The sequence below is a fragment of the Zosterops lateralis genome (assembly GCF_965231275.1).
Source record: "Zosterops lateralis genome assembly, chromosome: 14".
Taxonomy (NCBI): Eukaryota; Metazoa; Chordata; class Aves; order Passeriformes; family Zosteropidae; genus Zosterops; species Zosterops lateralis.
The window spans coordinates 9,431,330-9,457,552 of NC_139774.1; the positions used below are offsets into that span (position 1 = coordinate 9,431,330).

Genomic DNA, 26,223 nt, shown 5'->3' on the forward strand with positions numbered 1-26,223 from the left:
GTCACAGCCATGAATAGCCAGGGCTGAAGTGAATGTTTCACAAACAACCCATAGGCTGAAATTTGTTTGCATAATCTATTCACTGCGTACTTATGAATAACGAATGCATTCACAGAACCAGAATTGTTTCAGGAAGCCTTCGCAAACAGAAAGAAGTGCTAAATATCTTGGATAATTTATTCCCGATGAATAATTCAACCCGTTCTATCACAGGCAGTCTACTAATTTTACAGATAAATTATTCAGCCAACAGAGATAATAGCTCTTACACGTTATGGGCCTGCTCCTATGGAAGCTGGCTGCTGAAGTTTTGTAGAGTTTTCTGGGATAGGAAAAGAAAAAATTCCAAAATTAAACAGGACCAGTGATTTCAAGAAACACAGTGTGTTGCTAGCATCTCAGTGATGTGATGGCCTTATCCTGAAATTTAGCCTTTGAAATTAATATTTCTACCTTAATGTAGAAACATTTGATTTGAGAGACAGCACTTAAAAAAAAGTGAGAAGGAAAAAGATTCAAATAGCGGTTTTTATTAAGAAAATTGGAAAAGCACAGCTAGATCAGCTCATCCTTCCTTACGAGTGATGGCAAACTGCTCATCCAAAATTCAAATTGTGGGTGCATTTCCATGCAGCATATTTATATCTTGTAAGGCCTCGAGCATGAAACTTGTTCCTCTGCCCTCATGTTGAGACATCATGTGTGTTGTCTCATGGCTGGACTCCAGAAAAAGTAGGAATTGATGAATAAAGGTGCAGGAAGGGCTTTTGGAGAGGATGCACCATTTCCTTCAAGGAAAAAGCCATTCTGGAAAAAGATGCCATTCCCTGGTGGGTGTTTGTTGTACCTTGTAAAAGTAAATAAAACTCCACGTTATTCAACTTCACATTTCAATTCAATTCAACCAGAATTATGGCCATTAGAGCAGTGTTAGCATCACTCTTCAAGCATGAAAATGAGCACTTCACAGCAAAACTGCTCCTACAATTGGAATGCTTCACAGGAGTCAGAGGTACATATTTTATTTATTTTTTTTTCAGGTCTTAAGATGCACGCATCATTACAGCAACTCAGCAAACTCTGTCTTTTGTTACATTATTACAAGAGGGCTTGAACTAATGATGAGTTCTTGGGATGAGTGTCAAAATAACAAATCAGGCAGGAGAATGCTGCTTTTTTGCTCCCTCATTGTTTGAAAGCATGGCCAGAAAGAGAAGGCAGAGCTGCCTGTGGAGAATGCTTGAACTGAATTTGGAGAGTTGACATGGCTGACAGCAAAACCATCACCCTGAGCAGAAAGCTGGACCCAGTGCCTTGCAGGAGCAAAGGAAGGACCTTGCCCCCTCACCCCTGGAGGTGCCCGGGCAGAAGCAGCAGGAATTTTAAAAGCAGGTAGAAAGTGAGTAGATGGTTCAGTGGGGCAGCTTGTCTCCCTGTGCTTGTCTGGACATGGGGCAGAGCACAGTGGCTTCTGCCCAGCCTGGTCTGGGGACAGAGGCGTGGTGAGGGCTGTGAGGACAGGGATGGACATACGGTGCTGGGCTCCTGGGACCCCTCACCTGGCTGGAGTCACCTTACAGCCCCAGCCCCAGGCTCACAGGGGGCTCAGGGATTGATGCTGTGGCTGCTGGCTAATGGACAGCCCCAGAAGGCCAATATGTGAAAAGGATCTCAGCCTGCAGAAAGGCAGCATTAACCCCTTTTGGAGCAGGAGCCAGTTCTCCTGCCAGGGAAACACCTTGGGAGCAGCTCAAGGGCTTTGTCTGTAAAGGATTTGGCCTCATCTCCTACCTGCCTGTGGCCAGTGTGAGGCCTCAGGCCGTGTGCCAGGGGCTGCCTGGGGCAGGGACCATGGGGGCATCACATCCCCATGTACCAGTGGGGTCCTGGCCCAGTGAGGCAAATCCTCTCTGAAATCCTGCACAAGTGCCTGTGAGCTGCAGTCAGGGCTCAACCCCTCCTGGGGGATCTGCAGAAATAGTGGGAATGCTTTATTTTCAGGTTTTAAACGCGTGATGTAACATTTTGCTTCTCTTTAGAAAGGGGGGGTTGAGTTGGTAAACGATTGTTCCCTGCAAGCACAAATGTATTTTGTTTGTTGTAATTAAAATGTTTTAATGAGACAACCATAAAATCAACCATTAATTATTTTTTTTCAAACACTTCTGCTTCCTTTTGAGCTAGGTCTATTTAGAAATAGTTTAGAGAGTAGCCTGCAGTTTTATTCTTTCTGTGGTATTATACACAGGAGTGGAGAAGTCATTTATAAATAATTACACAATGTTTTGGGTCTTTGGGTTTGTATAATATATCAAAGCGATTAGTACATGCATTGTTCCATTGTAAATGGTTTTTTTTCCTTCCTTTCAGTTTCACTTGCCTTGTCTTCTATCTAAACCTTTTTCGTGAAATCCTTTGTCTTCCTCATTCTTTTAGCTTGTTACAGTGCAGGGACATTCTTCTTATTCAAACACTCACAGCATGAGCAAAGAAAGCTACTTCTGTCGCATCTTAAGTTTTACCATAACTTTCTGGCATTTTCTTTTCTTCCAATTTTCCCAGACTACTGATAGGGTAATGAAGAATTATAACATACATCAATTATTGGTGCTCACGGTGTATTATGCTTCTGAATTCAAGGGGAGATAAAGAGAAAAAAAAAAAAAAGGTGCCACTTTCTGTGGTTTTGAGGCACATGAGAGAGGACTCGGCGCAGATTATTTATAACATCTTTCTGAGCATCAATTATGTTTGACTCCTACAGCCACTTCCTTGTCCCACTGGTTTTATGGCCAGAAGGAGTAATTTTTGTGTGTGGTAGCTGCGGCATTTAACTTGTTTCTTTTATGAGGAGCCCAAACAATGCATCTTCAGGCCAAACAATCTATCTCCTGGAATAATAGCCCAAATGTCACTCAAGTGCTCAGGGCTGGGAAATGTATGATCATGGTAAAGGGCCAGGGGAAGAAAGCGTGGAGGTGGAGGGGCATGTGGGGTCCCTGTGGGGCTCCCCAGAATGGGAATCCCCGGGGACATGGGCTGGACCCCATCTCCAGTGTGGGGTGCAGGTGCCTGGGGATGTGACTGGCTGCCCAAGGTGTCAACAGCCCTAATCCAAGTTGTCCATGGAAAAGGGCCAAACCCTCCTGGTGTGGTCATGATGCTGGGCCACACTCCCTAGCTGGCCCTTCCCCAGCCTCCTGGCTACCACATTAACTGAGAAAAATGAGATTAGGATGTCACCTCTGAGAAAGGAGCCCTTTCCCCCTGCACCTTTATTGTGTGAGAGCTTTTTCTTCTATTTTCCCCTTCCACCTTCTCCCTCCCACAATTCTCCCTCTTTTGTCGATTTGTACTTTGCTAATTGAAGCTAGAATACTTATCCTAAAAGAAAGGGATAAAATTCACTGACTACCCTGCAGAAGAAATCCCCCAACATCCAAAACGGGGAGCTTAACTACATGCTGCGATACTCAGGTTTTCTTTTATACCTTTCATATTCTGCTTAGGAGGAGCAAAGATAACCTGAAAGATTTAAGCTCCATAATTTGGGGGCGAAATTGAGCCTGAACTTTGGGGGTGTCCCCCAGCTCTGGGGGTGTCTCCGAGCTCTGGGGGTCCCGTTTGGCTGTGAGGATGGAGGATGCAGGAGGGGGAGGATGCCCCAGGAGCACGGTCAGCCCCGCCACGGGGGACCGGGGGATTTGCTGCCATTTGCATAGCAGGTGTTGGGTCCCCGGGCCATTCTTCCTTAAGGGAGTTTTAATACGGGATAAATTACCGGGAATTAGGAGGAGGCAGGCGACAAGAAAAGCACTCATGGAGTCTTCTCCTGACCGTGGCAGGGCAATTTGAGAGAATGGCTGAAAGAAAGGAAGAAACCCAAATTCAGGGGCTTCTGCCCCGACCCAGGGAGTTTGGGGTACACAGGCACTGGGTGGGGGGGAACTCTCCCCAGTTTCTCCTGAAATTGAGGTTTGGGCTCAGGAACGCAGTAATCCCAGGACAGAAATACGATTACTGGTCTAAGGATCTTTGATTAAGTAGGTCTGGAAGGGGAGTTTAAAATGTTAATCCCTGGTATAATCCCTTCTCTGGCATTGTACGGACAAGGGTTGTACCCAAAGGGAATTGCCTGCTTCCTTCCCCAGGATTTGGGGTGGGAGGGCAAGGCTGGGGAGCAGCCCCCCCATGGATGTGCCACACACACACGTGTCCCACATGTGCACCCAGCTGTGTGCCCATGTCCCCCACACACTCAGATTTGTGCAGAAACAGCCACGGACTGCACACACGTGCATCTCCTGTGATGATACCCACTTTTACATACATAAGTATATGTACTTCTGCACACAGAATGGGGAGAGGAAGGCTGGGTCACTCACATTCCCAGGGAGCCTTGATCAGAATTCCCTGTCACAGCTCAGTCACTGCTCTGCCCCAGCAATTAGAGCACAATGTACAGAAAAGAAAATTGAGATGCTGCACATGGTTTTAAGTGGGGAGCCATTTTGAAGTGCATCCACTTCCAGGCTGTTGGGGCAGGTAGGAAAGGTTTTTCTCTAAAGGGACATCAGTATGAAACCATCCAGATGTCTTTCACATCAAAGGAAACTGGATGTACTACATACATAAATAGAGGCAATCTATAGTAAAAGATTATATCAGCGAGGAAGAAGCTGACAATTCCTCAATTAAAGAAAAAAGAAAAAAGAACAAAAGAAGAAGAAGAAAAAAAAAGCAGGTGAATTCACCCCAAATGAGATGTGAGGGCTAGTCAGGGACCTGACAGTGCTTGCAGGAGCTCCAGAGCCTGGGCAAAGTGGGCAGGTGGGCAAGGAGAGGAGTCAGCTCCAGCCAACAGCCCTGGGCTCAGGGTTCTGCTCCCTGACCTCAGGGATGACCCTTTGGGGTGCAGGTCCTGCCACCCTGGCCATGAGAGGAACGAGGGTGACACCCCAAGGCTCAGCACTGCAAATTTGGCCATGCAGGGACAAGGGTTTGCATCTCAGCATCTGGTACATAATGTGTGGATTTGCTCTGCTGTCTGGAATTTAAAGGAACATTTTGCACTGACTTAAATGGCCCCTGTTTATCCATTTAATTTACTATTTATGTTAGAATTATATGTGCAATGTATCCCTAAAGTTCCCACTTTTTAGGGACAAACACATAGGTAGGAACATCTGAAATCCCAGTCTGAATTCAACCCCTTGTTGGTGAAAGCAGCTGTGAAGGTGAGGGAGCCCACCTTGCTCTCCATCATGCTCACAGCCAGGTACCATCTCTCAGTAGCTCTTTCTGGTAACTCCTCCAGGTATAAAGAGAAAAATAATAGTGTTAAACCACAAGTGTAACAGCCCTTGAAAACTCTCAGGCAGCACATGGGTCCAAACTCTTGGGTTTGCTGGCACCAGTATAAAATGGTGCAGCTGAACTGGGCAGAGGGTGAGAAGGAAAAAATCTCCAGGAAGACACTTCAGGTGCTGTGCTTTATGCCTGGAGTGGGACTGTGGAGGATCAGGGGATGCAGCTAAGTCTGACCCACAGTTAAGTGGAAAGAATTGTTTCCAAGGGGTGTATTAGCCCTTATAATCCCTGAACATTTGTCTGCTAGTGTAGCTCTAAGTTTTGTGCCTGTTAATACGTATTTTGGAATGGTTTGAAGGGGTAAAATGCTAAGAAAATACAAAGTACTAATTCTAGTATTCAGGAATTCAGTATTCAGGAAATTAGACAATGGAGCAGCGTGATTAAGGGAAAGTAAATGTTGTCCTAGGTGAAGTTTTTTTCCCCTTGAAGCTGGATGCACTTCCACAATAAGAAGCTCCTTTGAAACAAGTGCTTGGCTAATGAGGGGAGACAAGTTTGGCTGACATGTTTCTGCTGGGCCTCTGGTGAGGGGATGCCGCTTTCTCTTCTAATTCAAGTGTGTAGTAAATTGTGTTAAAATAGCTAATTATAAGTGAAGAAATGAATGTAGTTCTTAAACCCAAGGTATTTTTTTCCTTCACCTCAGGTTTAATGCATGGCAGGTCTTGGGCCTGTTTCTCTTTACTCCAGTGGGAATTGGAGATAATTTCTCTGGAGCTGGTGAAGCTTCACTTCTCCAAAGCAGCTGTTGGAGTTAGTCAGGGCTCTGCCCCTCTTACCCCACTGTGCAAACAGGAGAGGATCCAATGAGACTGAAAAATCAGTGAGAAATATCTTTCACTAGATCACTTTTTATTACTTGTCTTGTGGGCCTTGTGTATAAACAGCTGGTGCTATCCCAAGGAATCTTTTTTTTCCCTTTCTTTATTTTTGCCCCAGAAACAAATAGGATATGACTTGGATTTCTTTTTTTATATGCTTTTCATATATTTATCTTCATTAAACTGTTAATGACCCCAGACCCTTACCCCACAGATGACACGCCAGGTGCTGGGACTTTAGCTCTGCAGCTATGAACTCCTCCTACCATCTTCACCAGGGGAAAAAAAAAAAAATAAAAAATCCCCTTTCCTGACTTGTAAGTGATGGGAATTGCCACAAGGTGTCAACCTCCACCAAGCTGCAGCTTGGAGCCCGTTCTGCTCTCCCGGCAGTGGCCGGGATGGATAACCCTGAGCAGAGGCTCTGCTGGAAAACCCGGGCACCTGCTTCAAGTAAGTGGGAAATATCTCCTATAACACGGAAAAATTATCCTTTCCCTTCCATTCTTTGCTTTATAGCTGTTCTTATTTTCTATTTAATTTTTTTTTCCACAACAAGCTTTAGCCAAATTCAGTGTTTCCCTTCATCCTTTTCTCCTGATCCTAAAGGAACATTTCCCAAACATCATGACAAACTCAAGAAGTGTTTATTTTTTCTTTTAAAGCTTACATTTTCCCTTTGTAGAGCAGCATTTCAAGGCACCATTATCTAGGATGTTCTGTGCAGTTGAAGTGTTGGGATTTTACCTTCTGGGCAACCCAAACCTCTGTTTCCTCACAGGACCATTCACTTGAGTGTTGGACTCAATGATTCTTGTGGGTCACTTCCAGCTCAGGATATTCAGAGTTTCTGTGTTCCCTTTGGGCATGCAGTGTGGTGCCACTGCTTTCTGCAAAAGCACTGTCCTAGGTGCCTTCAGATTGAAATCAATCCCAAGGATTTCTTCCTTTTTTATTCCTTAACTTCCTGCAGCCTTGGCTGAGCATAATGTAACTCGTGGGCTCAGAGCCTGACATGATGATTTGACGCTGGTTGCTATAATGAGGAACTGGATTTTCCTGGCAGAACTTTTTTAGCTGTTGCACAAAATGGAGAGGGAACACCCTGCCAGTCACTTACACTTGGAATTGGAGAGGTAGCACTTGGCAAACTGGTTCTTGCTGGGGAGAAGTGGCACTTGACTGGAAATTGCTGGCCCAGGAAAGGAGCTGAGGAGCTCTGGGCTGGTTTGATTTTCCTGATGTGGTTGCAGAAGTGATAAGTCTGGAGAGATAAAAATGAAGTTGAAGCAAACCACAAGGAAATATGTAAATGGTGGAATTATGAAGGTAATAGAAATGGAGAAGTGTTTCTTTGCAACACAATTGAGTGGTCAATAGTGAAGTAAAAGTGCTGAGGGGTAAAGACAAAAGACATTTCTTCTGGGATTAGGAGTGAGCTCAAAATTACCAAGGCCTACTGGAAGTGTGGGGGGGTGGTGGTAGAAAGAAGCCTGTTGTAGCATTTCTTTTCCTTTAATAAGCTTCTTTTTCTGGGTGTCCTGAGTGTTCAGATGTAGCACACTTAGTGCCTAGTAACCCAACAAAGCTTTGATTGGTGCCTCTGCAGAAAGATTTTCTTTTCCTTGCAGGTTTCTAACCATGAAAAAAACTCCTGAGATCAGTTGCTTCAGAATCCTTAATTAAACACAACAAAGAAGGGCAATTAGAGCTGTGTTTTCCTTTTGTCATCCAGCAAATCTTGCAAACTTCAAAATCCTTTTCTTCCTCCAAGATTTATGATGGGAATAATTCATAATTATTCCTGTAATTATCAGCCTTAAGTGAAGATGAACAGGATTATTTTTCTTTTTTTTTTTTTTTTTTTCCTTGGAGGAGGTTCTGAAACCCATTCAAGAGGAATTCACTAACCTCTTTTATTGTGCAGGAGGAAAACCAAAAACACAGGCGTGGTAATTTTCCAGGCCTTGGCTGCCTGCCTCCTTTCCTGTCACTTCATGTCATGTCAGTGCTCCCTCCTGGGCCCTGCTGCTCACAGGGAGCAGCTCCTGTTGGGCTGGATGCCCTCCATGTGTGTCGTCAGAGCAGCCACTGCCCAAAGAGCTGACAGCACAAACAGGCAGAGGAAGGGACAAAAATCAAAGGGGATCTGAGGACTTCAGAGGTCAGTGGAAGGACCAGCAATGCAACCTGTCTCTGAGTGTTCAGAGGATAAACTCTCATACCTCTTCCATCCCCACAGGCATTTCTTCCAGGGATCTTGGCTTTGCTCTGCTGGCTGGATGTAGCTGTGCTGGTACCCAGCAAAAGGGAGCAAGTTCTCCACTTCAGGCACTGGAGGTGGTTTTGTGCATCTTTGGGTTTTGCTGCTGGGAGCTCAAAGGGACCAACCTGAGGATAGGAGGGCAATGCAACACCAGAGGAATGGCAACCACACCTGGGCTTGCTGGAGGGCAGGTGGCAGGAGGGAGAGCCTCTGTGTAAGAAAACCATATTGATAAGAAATGCTTGGTGTTTTTAAAGGATTTGAGGCAGGTGTGCTGGGAATGAGTCTGCCCTGAGTTGTGCTGCAATCCAGTTTCCATGCTGGTGTGATGGACAGAAGAGCTCCTGTCAACAAAACAGCCAGGTGTTCTCTTTTCCATTAGTGTACAAGTTCCAAATTGTCAGGATAATACGACTGCGTGAACCTCTGAGCAGGCTTCCCAAAACCACAGCTGCTTTGCTTTTTTTTTTTTTTTTTTTTTTTTTTTTTTTTTTTTTTTTTTTTTTTTTAAAAGAATTGCTTTGGAGGTGTTTCCTAAACCAAATGCAATAATTGAGGCTTTTCTTGCAGAGCTGGGGAAGAGTGTTCACAGCAGCACCGTGAGCAGCCTCCAAACTGATTTATATTGCAGACAGCTGTAGAGGTGAACCTTGGCTGACTGAGAAAGTTTTTGGTTGCCACTAGATGTCCTTTCAGCCCTGCTTTCCCCACTGCTTCTTCAGAACAATCATCTGGGCTGGGATTTGATGGCCATGCCCAAGGAGCTGCTGGACACCGGTGCTGGTTGGAGAAAGGAAGGGGCCTGAGTCCCAGGCTGGTGGGGCCTCCCAAACATCCTTTTGATCTCACTGGGCTTTGCCTCAAGTAGTGCTGGCTCATAGAAATGCTCAAAATCTGACTTTTGGATCTGTACTGTACTGGACATTAAATACTTTAATACCTCCAGCATGACTCAGGGACTGTTGCTGCAGCACTGGTGGATAGCAGGGGTGACGGGCCAAGGGGAAGCCTTGGAAGGTAAAAAGGATGGTGGCCCCATTTAATGCAGGTGTTCAGCTTTCTCTCTGTGAAATTGTAGTTAAAATATCTTTGCAGGCATATTCCACAGAGATGCAGGTATGTGTTGTTGGAAAGCACAGCCAAACATTTTGTGAGTTTTCCAGGTTGCCTGGATGCCCAGGGTTTTGAAAACAATTCATATTTCTGTGAGGTGTGTATCGATATCTACAAGCACCAGTGGTCAGTTTAAGCACCTGGAGCTGCTTGCAAATGCAGCTGCACCCACTGTCTCCCAGGCAATGGCAATCCCTGTTGCTATTCTGAGTAAAGAATTTAGAGGAGATCTTTGCCAGAAATGTGTGCTGGTTGCAAGGATATCTGGAAGTTCATGGGGTGCAGCCTTTCTAGGCAAACCAAGGAATTTCCAAGAAACACTTGGCTCTTTGTGGTTTAGGATCAGAGGGAAATCAGTGACTAACAGACACAGAATTTCTGATGGAGCAAACACAGAGCTAGTGAGCACTGCAAACAGCAATCCTCAAAAATACCTGTTGTTCCAATTGTGTCCATGCACACCCCAACCCACTGAAGGGAACAAACTGCACAACAAATCCCAGCACGAGTGCCAGGCATGGAAGATCTACAGAAGGCTCTGGCATGACCTTGGTGTGGTCAGGGCTTTCAAGGAGGGCTGTCCATCCTCCTCGATCTCAGACCCAAACTCAGCCCAAACCATCTTATCTTTTCCCAAAGGTGCTGAAACAACCAGGGATTAGTGAGGTCTTCAGATGCTGGGCACATCTGGGTTTCAGTGTTTCAATTTTGAAAACTAGCTTTGGAGGAAAAATACCCCAAATGTGGCTGGAGCTTCATTTGACTTAAGGGGAAGTGTGTTTTGGAGAGTGCAAGGCCCCTCTGTCTGGGCTCATATAAAACCTGTTAAGTGATGTCAGGGTGCTCAGAGGCCCTTTCCCCTTGAACAGGCTCAGCTCCCTGGCTCTAGATCCCAGTGGGATGGCAAATCCTGGGGACAGTGGCTTTTTTATTCACATTTGTTCACATCTTTTACAAATATGGGCCCGGAAGGGACACAGCTCTGCTGTTGAATTAGCTCAGAGAGCATTTGTGTTGCTGTAACACTGCCTTTGGCTTCCCATCAGCTCTCAGGGGTGGCCAGTGCAAACCCCCAGCCTCAACAATGACTTTACCATCGATCCCCACGTTTGCTCCCACGGCCCTGACAAAACTTTGCTGATGTGGAACCAGCACTTCCACCACATGGACGTGGTCAGGAAAGGTCCCCATGTGTGTAACAACCTGGTGTGGCCTCGTGCCTTGATTTAGGGAGCCTGTGGGAGCTGGGGCACAGCAGGGCCTGCCCAGAGCCGTGTCACACAGAGCACCAAGCAGCCATCGCTTCTTAATAAACTTTTCTGGCCATTGCTGACCTAGACCATATATGAACAAGTGAAAAGCAAGTGGTGAAAGGCTCTGTGTAACATTACTAATCCCACGCAGTGCTCTCTCTGGAAAGGCAGGCAGGACTCCCTGCTATTGTGTCCTTTCACTGCAGCTGCTTGGGTGAGCCCTGTGCCTTTATTAAAATAAAATCTAACAGCTCTGTTTTGGAATGGGTGCAGCCTGTGGGTACCCAGTGCCCAGGGGAAGGATGAGATGTGTGGGCAGGTCTCCTGTGCAGGGCTTGGTGTTCCTGCAGAGGGCCAGGGAGCAGATTTGCAGGCTGGATTTGCAGTTGCCTACTGCCCTCTTTGGAGGCTCTGGGGTGTGTTCAAACCTTGTGGAGCTGCACTGGTGCTCAAGGGAAGCACCTGTGGGGTCTGTGTGCCCTGCTCCTGAATGCCAGGATGAAGCAAAGCTCCTGCTTACCCTGCAAATGTTCAGGCTCTTGGGAAGGTAAATTGGTAACTGGGGAGCAGTCATGGCTGGCTGGTGTGTGCTCAGACCATACTTGGGTGTCTTCATTTCCAATCTGAGAGCAAAAATGTATGGTCTGAGTGTGAGGGAGGCTGGACTGAAGGGTGTCCTGCTGCTTCACAACATGAAATCTGCTGGGGAAAACAAACCCAAACCTTAAGATTGCTGCCAATTCTTGGTGGAGGAAGTACCTACATATACATATGTGTATTGTATTTATTTAAATGTTTTAGCAGAGATGTTTCAGTCTGAGGGAAAGTGGCTGATGCTTTGTGTGTGATTTTTCCCTTACAACTGTGTATCAGGGACTGCAAGGGGTTCTCCTCTTGTTCCTGGAAAATTAACAACCCTGCCTGGAGATGCAGGCTTACAGGCTTGGGAAAACCAGCTCAGAGTTAGTTTTTCCTCTTTAGGTTTTTAATTCTTGTTTCTGAGAGTTGTTCTTTTCAAAAGATTTTAGGTTAAAGGAAATAAAAATATTGAAATAAGAATATTTTTTGGTTTTTAATTGGTCTGTGATTTTGTTTTGAGGTTGGTGTTTTCTTGTTGTGTGTGTGTTTTTGGGATTTTTTTGTCTCCTATTTTGGTAAGTGGAAAAAATTTGCAACTGATTTCCTCTGTGCTTAGTTTTTGTTGATGCTGGTTGTTTTGGTGTGGCAGATGACCCCGGAGCTAAGTCATTTGTACATGCTCTGCCCTGTGAGGTATGAGTCAGTGAGTCCTCTGCTTGGGCAGTCAGAGCTGTGCACACCATTCCCAGTGGAGTTTAACCACCTCTTATGCAACCATATCAATGTTTCTCCAGGAAATATATTGCCCAGTAGTCACTAAATAAAACAAAACCTTTTCTGAAGTCTGCCAGCATGTTGAAATTAAATCTGCTTGAGGAATAACTACTGGTTTTGTTAAAATGTGACTCAAGAAAGGAGAGGGGCAGCTTAGCTCAGCCACAGGTCTGGGTTTGCCCAGAGATTGGGTTCAGATGCTCAGCCAGAAACAGCCCCCTGTAGTTGATAAACCCAGAGATTTAATTTCTTAAATACCCTGGGATATTTATCAAGATTTTTACTCATATGTATCTGAAGCTTGATCTTCATCCTTCTGCAGAATAGGAAATGACTTTGAAATCTGCTTTCTCCTCCAGCTCTGCCAGGTGCTTATCTCAGTAATTTAGGCTATATATATATATATATATATATATATAGTATATGTATATACACATATATAGTATGGTGGGGTTTTTTTCCTATAGTGTCTGTCTGAACTAAAGGAAACCCTTGAGCTGAGGCCAGGTGTTAGGTGTTGCCCTGGTTCTGCAGGATAAATTTGCTCTCACTGAGTTGATGCCAATCCCATGTGCAGCTGCCCTTGCACAGCTGGGGGCAGGCAGGAGGGCAAGGGATGCTGCTCAGGGAGCTCTAGCGGCTTTTAATGGGTTTAAATTCTTGCTGGCTTTACCATCCCAAGCTGTTACTTTCCTTGTATCTGGGGGGTGATGTAGGAGCCTTGTTGGGTGCAAAGACCCTCCCTGTGGACAGGGGCAGAAACTGGGCAGGAAGAGGAGGTGGTGGCTCACAGGATTTTGTTGTCTGACTTTTGCTGTATGAAATCTATATCTGTTTCTAATCTAACCCAGATCTTGTCCAAATCACTTTTTACATGGTTTTCTATGAACTGAATTTGTTAATTTATGTTTACTTAGCACAACACTAGACCAGTGGTTATAGGCAAATGGCATCGCCCTTCTTTATGTCACAGTGTTCCTCAGTGTTTGGCTAAAGTCCAAATCCTAAAATGAGAAAGGAAAGTAAATTGTACTGGAATAGTATTTTCTAATTCCAGTGTCATCAAGATGTCCTATCTCTAATCAGCTTCTCTGATCTACTGTTTTTTCCTCCCCAAAACTAATTCAGCTACCAAGTGATTGAAAGTGGCAGGAGTTCCCTGATGGCTTAAAGAAATTTACAATCAATTGTAAAAAATTTTTTTAATCTTTTTTTTATTACTTTTTTTTCATTTGTCTTAGAAAGAAATATGAAATCTGCATGCAACTTTCTAAATATTTCAAACATTTAAATAGCATATGATAATTTAGCAGTACAGTACATTATACAGTGAGATAATATAGGGAGACTTCCTATAGTGTATTTACAAATGAAAAGGTAGTTTTGTTATATTAAAAAGAGGAATGCACTGCTTAACATTGAAGTATTACATTCAAAATAATGAATATGTTGTATTGTGACTAAAACATACATAGGTATTTATATGTTTGCCCTATCATATTTTTCATAAAAAGGTACCTTTTAAAGGCTTTTTTTTTCTTGTTGTTGTTGCTACAAATCTAGGAAAACATACACAATAATCTTGAAGCTTAAGATGTCTCAGTACTGAAGTCACAAACTTTCTGTAAGTGCTTCAGGTGGAAGAAAAAAAAATAAACATTTTCTTAGTAATAAAAATGACCTAGAAATGCTTTCTAATGCATGAAAGGTTAAATGGGAGATAGAGGATGCTTTGCCTTGCAGCAGGACCTCAAGTCCATTAAAGAAGAGGTACACAAGTGATGCTCACACTCATTTGACAAGGTGCTGAGGGACCTCACTTCTGCAGGCACAGCCACAGCATTTTAGTGGCATCTTCCCCAGCAAACTCGTCTTTGGTCCCTGCTCTGCCTGACCGAGGTGGAGGCTGCAAACACGAGCAACAGCCCCAGCCCAAAGCCTTCCCACTGCCAGGGGGTGAGGGCCATGGCTGTACAACACTGTCACAAACAGTTCTCTTTGCCTAATGAGCTTATAAAGCTCGATTGCAATCATAGTGAAGTATGAATGAATAATCATTAAAAACAAAAAAAAAATCCTCCCCAAAGAACGTCTTTAAAATGAAAAGCACGTGTTTTCCTAATCTCAGTACGGAGCAGACGGCTGTGAAATCAGAAGTGCAACAGATGCTTGTGAAATCTGGAAGCCTTTTGCATACGGCTATAAAATGTAAAAACTGACCCTTGGTAAAAAGTGCTTTATAATAATATAGAATTTGTGTCTTATATCTGCGAGAGAGAAGTAATCTTCTGTAGAGCCCAGTCCTATGCCAGCCAAGGGAGTCCACTCCATTCCTTGTACCACTTTCTCTTATTCTTCATAAACCCTAAACAAAAGAAGAGCCAAGAGCAGGGTGTTTAAACAAGGAATTTAAAAACTCCATTTCAAATAAAAACAATAATAAATAATAAACAACTCAAAAATAGTAAACCCCCCAAAACCAGGTATTTAGCCTGAGTAATTTGGAAAATAAGTTCTTGACTTCAGCAGTCACCAGATTGCTACCTGTATCCATAAAGCACCTGGGAGGAGTGTTGGACTTCAATGCTGTCACATCGTAGAGGCATGTGGGGAGTGACACACTCTACCAAAATTATCTGGGTAAATGACATGAAGAAATCCACATCCACTAACTTGCTTTAAATGTTGGAAAATCCTTATCTCATATACAAATGTTAAAGCTTATCATGAGCTGTATGTAGACAATACATTCACAGTAACTGTTGTTTGCAACTATATTACTCCATTTCATTTCTCTAGATTATTTCCTGATAGCACAACTTGATGAGCTTGTCTGTCTGTATGTTCCCTGAGGGCACAAGTCTGTGGCTGAGCATCCTTCATCATGTTAATGATGGCCTTATGTAAAAAAAAAACAAAAAGGAAAAAGGGGAAGAGTGTAAATATGCGGTTATGCAATAGCCAGGGCCTCCCCACGTGCTCTGTTTGTGAAGGAAGGAGGGAGCTGGCAGGAATTCAAGGAGATGGCCAGGGGCTTGCTGTGCCCTGGCATTGCCTGAGGCACCACCAGGGCCATGCTGGGGATTGCTGGCACCCTTGGGAGAGGAGCCTGCTGCTCCCTGGCCTTGCTTGAGCTCACTTTTGGGGAGCAAATTCCTCACCAGATGAGGAAGATGAGGGTTTGATGGACCTCTACTGTGCATGGAGTCTCTTTCTTTGCTGTGGCTGGAGACATGGCAGGAGTTGGGCTGCTCCCCTTAATTACAGATGGGGACATCACCACTGGCTGTCAGGAACCCACGTCTCACTCTGTCTTCTGTCTATGACTTAGGGAAAAAACTAACCCTCTTTACAAGAGAGAAGCTGTCAGAGATTTTGATCAGAAAATTATCATTTTTCTGGGAATGATACGCTAGTTAAAATTGGCAAATACCTGCGTCATCAAGTATTGATGATGTTGAGGAGGTGTGATTGGTGGTGTGTGGGACAGGGCTCCCTCTTTCCATCTCTCCTGACTGCTTTTCTCGTGACTGTGTGAAAGTAGTTTAGCTTTTCATCTTGGTTTTTTACCAGTAGAAGGGAGGTGAGTGCATGTAAATAACTGAGAATGTCAGCTGATGAATATTTTAACCAAAAATAATTACTATTTATAGTCAGAACAGCCTAATGCCAAAATAGAAGCGAGAATTGCATGTGGTAGGAAAAAATTAATATTGAGAACACACATTTAAAATTGTAATTTTGGTGATGAAATACACCCTCTGTGCTGGATGGAGCATTTGCCAGTGTGTGCAGTTTCCTGTTTTTTCTATTTCTGGACGCTGCTGGTTGCCTGAGTTGCCCCCAAGGCCTTGACCCATTCAGCATCTGGGGCTTACCTGCCTTTCTCCTTCCATACTCGGTACCACTTGAGCAGCCTCACGGTGTTCTGGCGCTTGGGGTTGAGGCAGTGCTGCTGCTCCCCCCTCACCTTTGTCCACAGTGTCACACTGCAAGGCAAGGGGACAGGTCACAGGGACATGAGAGCACCCCCCTGCTCCCATCCCACCTCATGCCAGAATGGGTCAGGGGGTTCTCTCCCAATGGGGCAGGGTAAGAGTTTTCCAGCTCTGTGCTTTAGGGCAGGGATTTGGAGTTTACTGGGATAAAGTCAGAGCAGCTGCTCTCCCTTGGTGCAGGGCGTTGAGGTTGTACCAGGTGAAGACATATCCACTGGTTTTAATCAGTGGGTTTGCTCTGCCTAAATGTTAGACATCATCTTTTGAGCCTAATTAATTTAATTAGGGTCATTCAGGCAACCACAAGGACTCTGCATGAGGAGACAGTTCCATTACACTCAAGCACACTTCATCAGAGAGAAATGGTCAGAACTGCTTCATTGATTTTTTTTTTTCCTTAATTCTGTAGTATTTTAAATACTTGCATGTGGCAGAGTGCTTGTGTGCCCAACAGCCAAACTCTGAGCCTCAGCATCAGCCCTGGGGGCTTCAGCCTCCCCTGATCACCACCTGATCCTGCTCCCCTTGCCAGCCTGGTGTCCCCTTATTGTCAGGACCAAACATGCTGGGAGAAAAACATGGCAAAAGTCTTTTCATCATTTGAGGTTCCCTCCTGGAGGGCTCAGTGAGGCTGCCACACCTGAGGTGACATGAGGGATCCAGAGCTAGGTCCCAACAGGATGACTTTCCAGAAACATCAACACCACCCCACTTTTGGAGCTCAAAATTGAGCCATTTTATGAGGGTTTTAAAATTAACTTTGTGATTAAAAAAAACCCAGACAACATCCAAAACCAACCCAAAATGACAATTTGTATTAGAATTAATAATTTTCTGTAAATACCGTCCATAACAGGGAAAACCAGTCATTGGTTTAACTAAAACCCTATAGCAGAATTAATTAAATGCTGCTAGAGACATGAGTGTAATGATGGCAGAAACTCAGAAATACCTGTGTGTACTGAAGGGCTTCTTTATGATTTGGTTCAGAAAGGAAGACAAAATGCCTCGCAGATTTTTCCAGCTCAGCCTCCTGATGCCTCACAAATTAAAACATGCTGCCTGCATGAACTGAACCGACAGTCTCACCACAATTCCAATTTCAAGGTTTTACAAGGTGTTCAAGTAGGAGTTTCTATTCAATTGACCTTCTTCCCTGCTCCCCTTTTCTGTTCCATCTCCAGCTGAGGTCACAAAATGTAAAGGTGTAATTTCCAGGCTGTTTTCTGGGAGGATGTGGACTTTTCCCCAATGCATGGGAAAGCAGTGGAAGAGCCTTTAATGGCTGCAGGCACCCAAAAGGGAAAGGTGAGTGCTAAAAGCTAGGGACTAACTCTGTTCTAAGGGTGTTCTCAGCCACCTCCCCTGAGAGCAGTGTGTGCTTCAGAAGGGAAGTTTTCCTGTAGCTTTGCATGATGTGAGTTTTAAGGGATTTGAGGGCAGAGTGAGGTTTCTCCATGCAGCAGCCACCTCCTCAGCTATGCCATCTGCACTGGCTGATCCAGATCTGGGCTTGGGTTTCTCTTCTGACAGACCATAGAGGATATTTCCAGAAAGTGTGGACAAGCTGAATTGCAGGAGGAGAGGAGCAGGAATAACTCTGAAGAGCTGCCAGCCCTACATTTTCACCACAAGCAGTGAAGGACACTGTGGATTTAGCAGTCTGCAGTCTGAGCAGGAGGAGCTCCATGGTTTGCATCTCAGGTGAACTGGCTCTTTCCTCAGGCTGAGATGCTTTGACACCACAAGTAGGTTTTCTGCTTTGTTTCTGGAGGATGGACAACAGAAATGTTCCCAAGGCAGCCCCATGGTCCTCTGCCATTCTCACAGTCCCTGATGGATGCAGGGTTGGGTGGCAGCATGTTTGGGCACCCTGAGATGACCTGGACCTGCTTTTGGGGGTGCTGGTCTGACAAATATAAGGGGGGAATGTGCCTGAAAGGTGCTGTGGGAACTTCTACCTGAGGAATGAGTTGCCTGGATGGGCTGTAAGAAGAGGTTGAGAGAGATGGAGAAGGGATGAAGCGCCAGAACTTACAGCTCCAGTAAGATTCCTCCAGTGGGATTTGTCCCTTTGCTGCCCAGGGCTTGGTGGCTGGAGCCTTCACCCTTGTGTCCAAGTGCCCTTGTGCCAAAATTCTGCCCAGTATGTCCATGCCTCCAGGGCTGTGATAAACACCCCGAGTCAATCTGTGACCCCAGCACACTGCGCCCCCACACATCTCATCTGCAGGGATGGAGGGGCTACAGCTCTGCCTACAGAGACCCTGTCTCCTTGACCTCAGGGATCCTACCTCTGGTCCTTTCATCGCAGGCTGGTGTGGGAACTGCCTTTACTGCCCCTGGAGAAAGGCACTACTGTGAGCCTATTTCCCATCAGCTCTTCTCAGCCTGATCTATCCCCACACTCTGGGGTGGGGCAAAACATGGGTGGGGGTGTTTCAGAACATTTCAGGTAGAAAGGGTTAAACTTCTCTCCTATTTTCTGCTGCTTCCCCTCATTCCAGGAGACAGATACACTCACAATTACTGCTAGATGTACCATGAATCTTGATAGGTTTTGACTAGACTGAGGACTCAGTTTAACTGTCTCTTGCCCCGTGGCACAGCTCTGCTGGGGGTTATGGCCACAACCTCCCTAACTGCAGCCCCCACACCCACTGTTTCTCTACCCAACATAATTTATATCATGTTACTGCTATATGAGAGTTTTTAAGGAGGACAGAAGGGGACACAGCTCTGACAACTCGTTTTAGATGATCACTGCAGCAACAAAAACTCACTTGCAGGAATTTAGCTCCTCTGTGCCGTGTCCAGAGACTCCCGGATAAATTAGTTCCCAGAATATTAATTTCAGTGCTTTCAATGCTGAGTTCAGGCTGTATCAGGGTAGCTAGAAAGTCAGTGGTGGCAGCAGGTTTGCCCTGCCTGCCCCACAGACACCACCAGTGATGGGACAGTGATGGGACAATTCTGTCCCAGCAGCTGCTGCAAACCCTGGACAACCCTCAGCCTTGAATAGTATTGCTCAACATCTGCCCCGTCAGGCTGGAAAAGCAACTGTACATGGCATTCCGGCTTTCCTAGATTTCTGATCAGAAGTAAAATATTGCATTAAGGAGATTTATTTCATACCCCCTGGTCACCATCTGCTTTTGGGCAAATAACTGGAGCAGGATGCCAAGAGTTAGTGTCCCACCATGACATCATTTTACTATTGAAGGATCAAAGCAAACAGAGAAAAGCTGTGAGGAGCTGATTCAGGCAGGGCTGCTCTGCAAGAATTTTCCCGTTCAGGTCACCCTCAGGTGGTTTGGGCTTCAAAGATGTGGGTCTGATGTTCCCTGAGCTCAGTATTGCTCACAGTGATGCTGCTCTGCCTCTGGAGGAAGCCTAAGGAATCTTGAATCTCCATTTCTTCTCCACAAGCCTCTGCTGAGCCTGGCGAGGCAGTTCCATGAGAGAAGTCTGTGGTATCTCCTGTGGTGTTAGTGCCAGGTGGACGGGCAGATTTGGCCCCATGGGCATTGCAGGGTGCGGGGGGTGGTGCTCAGCCTGCACAGATCCCCTTGTTAAAAGACTGGCAGGTGTTCCATGGGGGAGCACAATCCTGGATCAAATCAATCCTTGGTGTCCTGGGCTGTGACTGATCCTGAGACCCTTTTCCACCCTCTTAGGTGGCAGGGGACTCTTTTTGGATTACCTGCCCTTCTGGTTCTTGTCCAGCTGCATCACATGCTGGTTGGATGGTGCTTTGTCGGGGCAATCTTAAGATATCCAAACAGGACAGGAAAAAAAGCCAAACCCACCCATATTTAAAATCTAAAGACCCCCTCCTATTTTAGCCAGTTATGTCAAAAAGTCCCTGTACATGCCTCAGCTTGGTTGCCCACTACATCAGTTTGAGATTTCACAGCAGCATTGGTCCTGACTTGCAGGGACACCGGGACAAAAGCATTTTGTTGCATGATGAGTAACCCCATCAGGTGAAGGGGATTCCTCTGGTACAATGCAGGCTGGGGTAACTCTGCCTTGCAGAAAACACCATGGACCAAACTCTGCTCATGTGTATTCTGCATGCTGAGAATAACTTGAGTAAATAGTTCTGAGTTTTGTTTCAGGCAGCTCGGAGTAGGATTTGTCCCTATTTTCACTTGAACTAATGATAATCTTTTTACTGGTACCTATTCTGGAAATACTTATTTGATAAAAAAAAATTGTTTCAAAAAATGAAACTTTGAGTTTTGGTCAGAATTGCACCTTTTTTTTTTTTTTTTTTTCCTCATGCAACAAATTACTATTCCTGGGAATTAGCATGCCAGGGCATGAGGAAACAAAGAACAAAGAAGGAACTTGCAGATAAGGTGAAGCAATTCAGCTGACAGGGAAATGGAAAGCAATAAATGAAGGAAAACTTACATAATCATCTCTTCCACGCAAAACGGGTACCTTGGTTTTATTTCCAGCTTCCGAACATTAGAGAATCTTATTTTAGGACCTTTTCTTGAACACTTGCACTTCACGCCTACGAGAGAGAGCATTTTCTCATGCGCCTGCAAAGCCTCCTGCATACCAAGTGTCCCTTCCCCTCCAGCCTGTGTGCATCCAGCAAAACTTCAGTTTGCTCTTTTAAGCCTTGGTGACTTAAAATATTCATCTTTTCATGCTGTTGAGCTTAAAAAGAGATTTTTTTTTTTCCTTTGGTGTATCCCAGAAGAAGGTAGTGACTCTCTGGGAAATATGTTTTAGAGCACTACATATGTTCTGGGACTTTGTAAATAGGAGATTTTTTTTTTGAAGTGCACCTGCTGTGATTAAATATAATTGTATTCAACAAAAGGAAATGAAAGAGTCAGAACTCGCTTTAAACTGAGCAAGCAAGTGCATGTCTGGGCTACTTTCTCATTCACTCGTGCCTCACTTGGACTTTGTAGGACTTTGAGTCATTCCTCCTTGCATGGATGCTGTGGTGCAGTCACAGCCAGACAAAAGCTGAGCATTTTTTAACCATTATTTTTGTGCCCAGCAGAAAACACAGACTATGCCACCACCTCACATCCAGCTCTGCTCTATTTGCCTTGAAAACCAGCCTCAGATTCAAAGGAGGTGCTTGAGCTCTATTCCTGATTAATGAAGAACATGGCATGACCTGCCCCACTGAGAGCTCTTTGCCGTGCAATGAAGACAAAAATGAAGACACAACTTTATCCCTTGTATTTTACCTCTACTTCACCTTTAAATAACCTGCAGCTCCCTTACCCACTGGTTCCCTACATCGCACCTTTCCACTGTGCAGGGATAGCTCAGCCCAAGCCAGGGCTATCAAGACAAAACCACAAATTACTGGAGAAGAGATTTACATGGGAATAAGCAGAATAAACCACTTTACCTTCCGCGCTGGCCAAGCACATCGCGATGAAGAGCAGGAGCAGAGCTGCTGTCAGGAGCTTCATTGTGAGGCAGCAGGTACCCAAAGGAGACTCCGGGGGTTTGATGTATTTGTTCTCCTGGGGTTGGTCCCCCCGATGCCGCTGTCCCGGGGCTGTCACAGGGAGGGGGCGGCGGAGCGGCTCCCGGCGCTGCCTGCGCTCTGCCGCTGCCTTCCCTTCTCCTCCTTTAAAGCGGCTCCCGCTGCCCTCGCTCCCGGCTCATTAATATGCAGAGCAACTCCGCGGCTTCCTCAGCCCCGGCGGGGACGGGGGGAGCGGCACCCCGGGGGGAACATCCCCCATCCCCGCCCCGAACGTCCCGGAGGGAGCGCAGGCGATGGGGCGGCTGCTCCTGCCCCTGCCCAGCTGGGACCGTCCCCAGCAGAGGAGGGCTGCTGGGGAGGGCGATGTGCGTGTCTCTATGAATGGGGCTGTAGCTGGAAAACCATCCGCTTGTGAGCGCTCCAGGGATGTGCCCGCGCTCCGCGGAAATTCCCGTGCGCCTTGGAAATAAGATTTGGAGAAGTCTCACCTGGGAACGGGTGTCACCTTTTCTCACAGATTGACCTAAATATTAATTTTTCTAGCTTTAGCAGGCTTCTAAATCTAAAGGAAAGTTTAGTGAATTCAATGGGGGGAAATATTCCTAAAAGCGTTGTTAGGTGGGTTTAGCGTGTGGAATACTTCAGGAAATAAACTCTGTTGATCATCGCTTTAATGAACGATATTCTGCTCCATGAAGAACAGGGTAGCAACACGCAGGAACTTCATGGATGTAAATACACGTTCCTCCTCCCTTGCAGAATCTGTTTCTGATTTCAGAAACAACTAAAAGAGCATCTTTAAATCCAGATTCCAGATTTTTTTGTCTAAATGAAACGGGTGGGGATCAGAGCGGGGTCTAATCGCCTTCACAGCAGTGTATTCCAAACGCGCCTCAGCCAAACGCCCCTGCGGTTCCGCGCTCCATCCATCCATCCATCCATCCATCCATCCATCCATCCATCCATCCATCCATCCATCCATCCATCCATCCCAGCCCCGCTGCCCGCATCCCCCGCCCGCATCCCCGATATTAGACCCGAGCGATCCCAGCCACGCTGCCAGCTCGGGCAGCGCTCGGGGAGGACTCGCCACGCACTCCCAGCTCCACTTGCATTTTAAGTTTCCCACATGGCTTCGTTCCTGCCGGCTCGCACTGGCAGCGGCCATCCCGCTGCGCTCCCGGCCCGGCTGTTGGCAGGCTGCGAGTACAGCCCCACCGCACACAGGCTGCACGTTGCCGCAGGCAGTGCTCCTGGCCCTGGCTCCATGCGGGACGTGCCGACACGCCGAGAACAGCCTGCCCGCGCTGCACTGCCCTGTCCGCACTGCCGGCACTGCCCGCTCTGCCCCGTCCCCGCTGCCCCGCACTGCCCCGCGCTGCACTGCCCTGCCTGCACTGCACTGCCCTGCCCTGCCCTGCCCTGCCCTGCCCTGCGCTGCCTGCTCTACCCACACTGCCCTGTACCGCACTGCCTGCACTGCCCTGCCCTCTCTGCACTGCCCTGCACTGCCCTGCTCTGCCTGCACTGCCCTGCTCTGCCTGCACTGCCCTGCCCTCTCTGCCCTCTTTGCCGTGCCCTGCCCCTGCCCTGCCCTCTCTGCCCTGCCCCGCACTGCCTGCTCTGCCCGCACTGCCCTGCCCGCACTGCCCTGCCTGCACTGCCCTGCCCTCTCTGCACTGCCCCGCACTGCCTGCTCTGCCCGCACTGCCCTGCCTGCACTGCCCTGCCCTCTCTGCACTGCCCCGCACTGCCTGCTCTGCCCGCACTGCCCTGCCCTGCCCGCCATGGGGGAGCACCAGGGGCCACTCACTGGCGGCAAGGCTGGGGGCACTGGCTGATGCTGCACGGAGCTTTTGGGGTGAAAGACCTGCCTCGGGGCTGTGAGGCTGCCGCTGGTGCAATGGGATGGAGGGGGAAGCTGTGATATAGTTCGTGTAGTGTTTTTGGTATTTCTGCTGCATGGCTATAAACCAGCTCCAGTGGCTCTCATTGCACCCTGCTAGGAATGGTTTGTGGGCTGCGTTATTAAATGCCAACAGGACTCAAGGGAGAGGTTTGTTCCAGAGCCTGGGATGAAAATAGGCAGCTGAGGTATGGAAGATCTCAGTTCAAACCTTTCAAATAAATACCCAATTTATTACACACACACACACACACACACACACACACACGCACACGCACGCACACAAACCCCCCACAAACAAAAACAGACAAACAAACAAAAAAAACAACCCCCCCCCCAAAAAAAAAAACCAAAAAACCCAAACCAAAACAAAACAAAACAAAAAAAACCACAAAAAACCCCCCAAAAAACCCAGAAAAAGAACCCACCAAAAAACGCAAGGAGAGTACAAAAGGCTTTTTTCAGAATTACTATCAGCTGGTGGTGAAGATGCTCATTGGCCATGGGGGTGAATTGGCTGAAAAACATGCACGTACACAGCTGTAATCCTTCCCTGCTGCATTTTAGGGTAATTCCCTCCTTGTAGCTTTCTCTGCACTGTGTGCAGGAACAGCCTCAGGGAGAGTAGTGGTAAGGAAAGATCTTTTTCCCTCCCCCCCTGCTAATAAGAATTTGGGTGCAGCTTTAGCTGACGGCAATTTGAACTTTCCCCAAAGCAGGGAACGCATATATAGGCTGGAGAAAAATGAAAGGAAATTCTCGTGCTTTCCAAAAGTGTATCCCATCTTGTATGACTCTTCTCACACTGAAAGAGCCAAGTTTATTAAGTATGGAGTAAGCAAACTGCTGCTTTAGTTCCAAATTTCATGTAAAAATGAATGTATTAGAGGTGTGTGTACACATATGGTGACTCTGACTGTGTGCCTGAGCAGCTCAGTGTCTTTATGCCAGGCGCTGTGTTTGACAGTAATTATTTCTGAGAGCTCAAAGGTGCCTCTTGCCTGGTGTGACAGATCTTGGTGGCCAATGTACAGCTGTCTCTGACACCTGCTCTGTCTTAAAATGACAACACAGAAGAAGTTTTAGCAAATGATTCGAGGAAAAAGAAACATATGGAATTCGCTACAATCTTGCCCCAAATGAAACTCCAATAATTCAGATATATTTTCTTTGTGCAATCATACGCTGAGTTGCTCAGCATACACTGGTGTGCCTGAGGTATCTCCAGCAGATCTGCTAAGCCTCAAAAACGTGTTTTGATGAGCAGCCAGTGCTCCACAGGCTGTGGAGGGCTGGCCAGGTGAGCACAGGGCAAGCAGCTGTAGCATCTTTTTCAGACCTCACAAAGCCACCCGGTTGCAGAGTAATTGATCAGGGCTTGGGTTTTGCCCCACACAAAAGAAGTGTTTCAGAGCAGACACAGTCACCAGGGTCCTGCTGTTGTCCTTGGCTCTGCAGATGGGAAATGTTCAGAGAGCTGTGTGTCCCCAGGGGAGCATCACTGTACCTGTGCACAGAGCGTGTCACCTGCTCGGCCTGGCTAATTACAGGGGCATTGTTGTTGCTGAAAGGACTCTCATTTCATCTCACCCTCTGATCTTTTCAGGTCTCTGCCCCAGCATAAGGCTTTCTGGAAAACCAAGGCTGGAGCTTGGCTTTGCCTCTGAGGGTGAGACCCAGAGGGACCAGAGGTGATTTGCCACCCTGAGAGGGTGATTTGTCACATGGAGGGCATGGATGAGTGGTTGTCTCCTCCTAAAATAAGAAAGAAGAGTTTTAGCAAAGGGATTACCATTTGAAGCAAAATCCTCACCATTTTTGTCCACCTGGAAGCTGAAATCAGACATTGTTGAGCACAATGTGTAGCTGAGCTGGAGCAAAATATTTGTGCTTGTTGACACAGGGACAAACCCGAAATGCATGTTGCCCTCTGAAGGGGGAGCTACTGGAATGGGGCAGTTCACTCCAAAAATAAATAGTTGTGGTGGCAAAATGGGAAGGCTCCAGAAGAGCTGTTAAATCTGCCACGGTAAGGACATTTCTGTCTTTGTGCTCAAACAAGATTGGGTGGGGTCCATGCCCTGACCTGATCTCAGGTGAGGCTCCTCCTCCTGCTGTGAACATACACAATTTCCCAGGCCAGCACACAGTGTCCTTTAGGTGTTCATCTGCATCCCAGGGACCAGGATATACACTATTACAGTCATCCCTATTATTAGAAATATTTCAGTATTCAGCTGCCTTTGGATATGGTGGTTATTTCAAGCACAGAGCAATCTATGATTTGGATTAACTGTCCTTCCAAATATCATAGTGTTTCATTGAGGGAAGATGAAGGTGCTCGTCATGGTGAGAAATCTTTGCAAAACTGAAGCTGCTTATTGCTGTTGAGGGAAACTGTGAATGGCTCATCTGAGTTTAATGTCTAAGAATATCCCTATCAGCTCATCAGGGAAAAGATTAAACATTACAAGTGAAGTGATAAAATCCCTGCATATCGTGTCAGGAATTTGGAGGAGGAATGAGACTTAAATGCTCACTAGAAATTTCAGCATTTAGGTGGAGGTGTACAGATGTGATGCATGTTGTATGCATTTTTTTTTTTCTGGGTGCTGCATTTCCTTTTATATTCCTTTTTGGTGTTGTAACCATTCTCTATAGGCCCTC

The 26,223-nt window shown here is 46.3% G+C and overlaps 1 protein-coding gene across 1 annotated transcript; it reads right to left on the reverse strand.

The window, feature by feature from the left end:
* Window positions 1-13,199: 13,199 nt before the first annotated feature.
* Window positions 13,200-21,816, reverse strand: CXCL14 (C-X-C motif chemokine ligand 14). The gene is made up of 4 exons (XM_083871443.1): window positions 21,567-21,816; window positions 20,597-20,702; window positions 16,058-16,168; window positions 13,200-14,544 (listed from the first exon to the last, which is right to left on the reverse strand). The coding sequence occupies exons 1-4, from the start codon at window positions 21,628-21,630 to the stop codon at window positions 14,529-14,531; spliced, it is 297 nt and encodes a 98-aa protein (XP_083727569.1). The 5' UTR covers window positions 21,631-21,816; the 3' UTR covers window positions 13,200-14,528.
* Between the last annotated feature and the right edge of the window lie 4,407 nt (window positions 21,817-26,223).

Coding starts and splice junctions, on each gene's coding strand:
- CXCL14 (XM_083871443.1), bottom strand. CDS start 21,630: ATGAAGCTCCTGACAGCAGCTCTGCTCCTGCTCTTCATCGCGATGTGC. Junction 20,703..21,566: donor GTGCTTGGCCAGCGCGGAAG/GTAAAGTGGTTT, acceptor TCTCTCTCGTAG/GCGTGAAGTGCAAGTGTTCA. Junction 16,169..20,596: donor TGCGTGGAAGAGATGATTAT/GTAAGTTTTCCT, acceptor CTTGCCTTGCAG/TGTGACACTGTGGACAAAGG.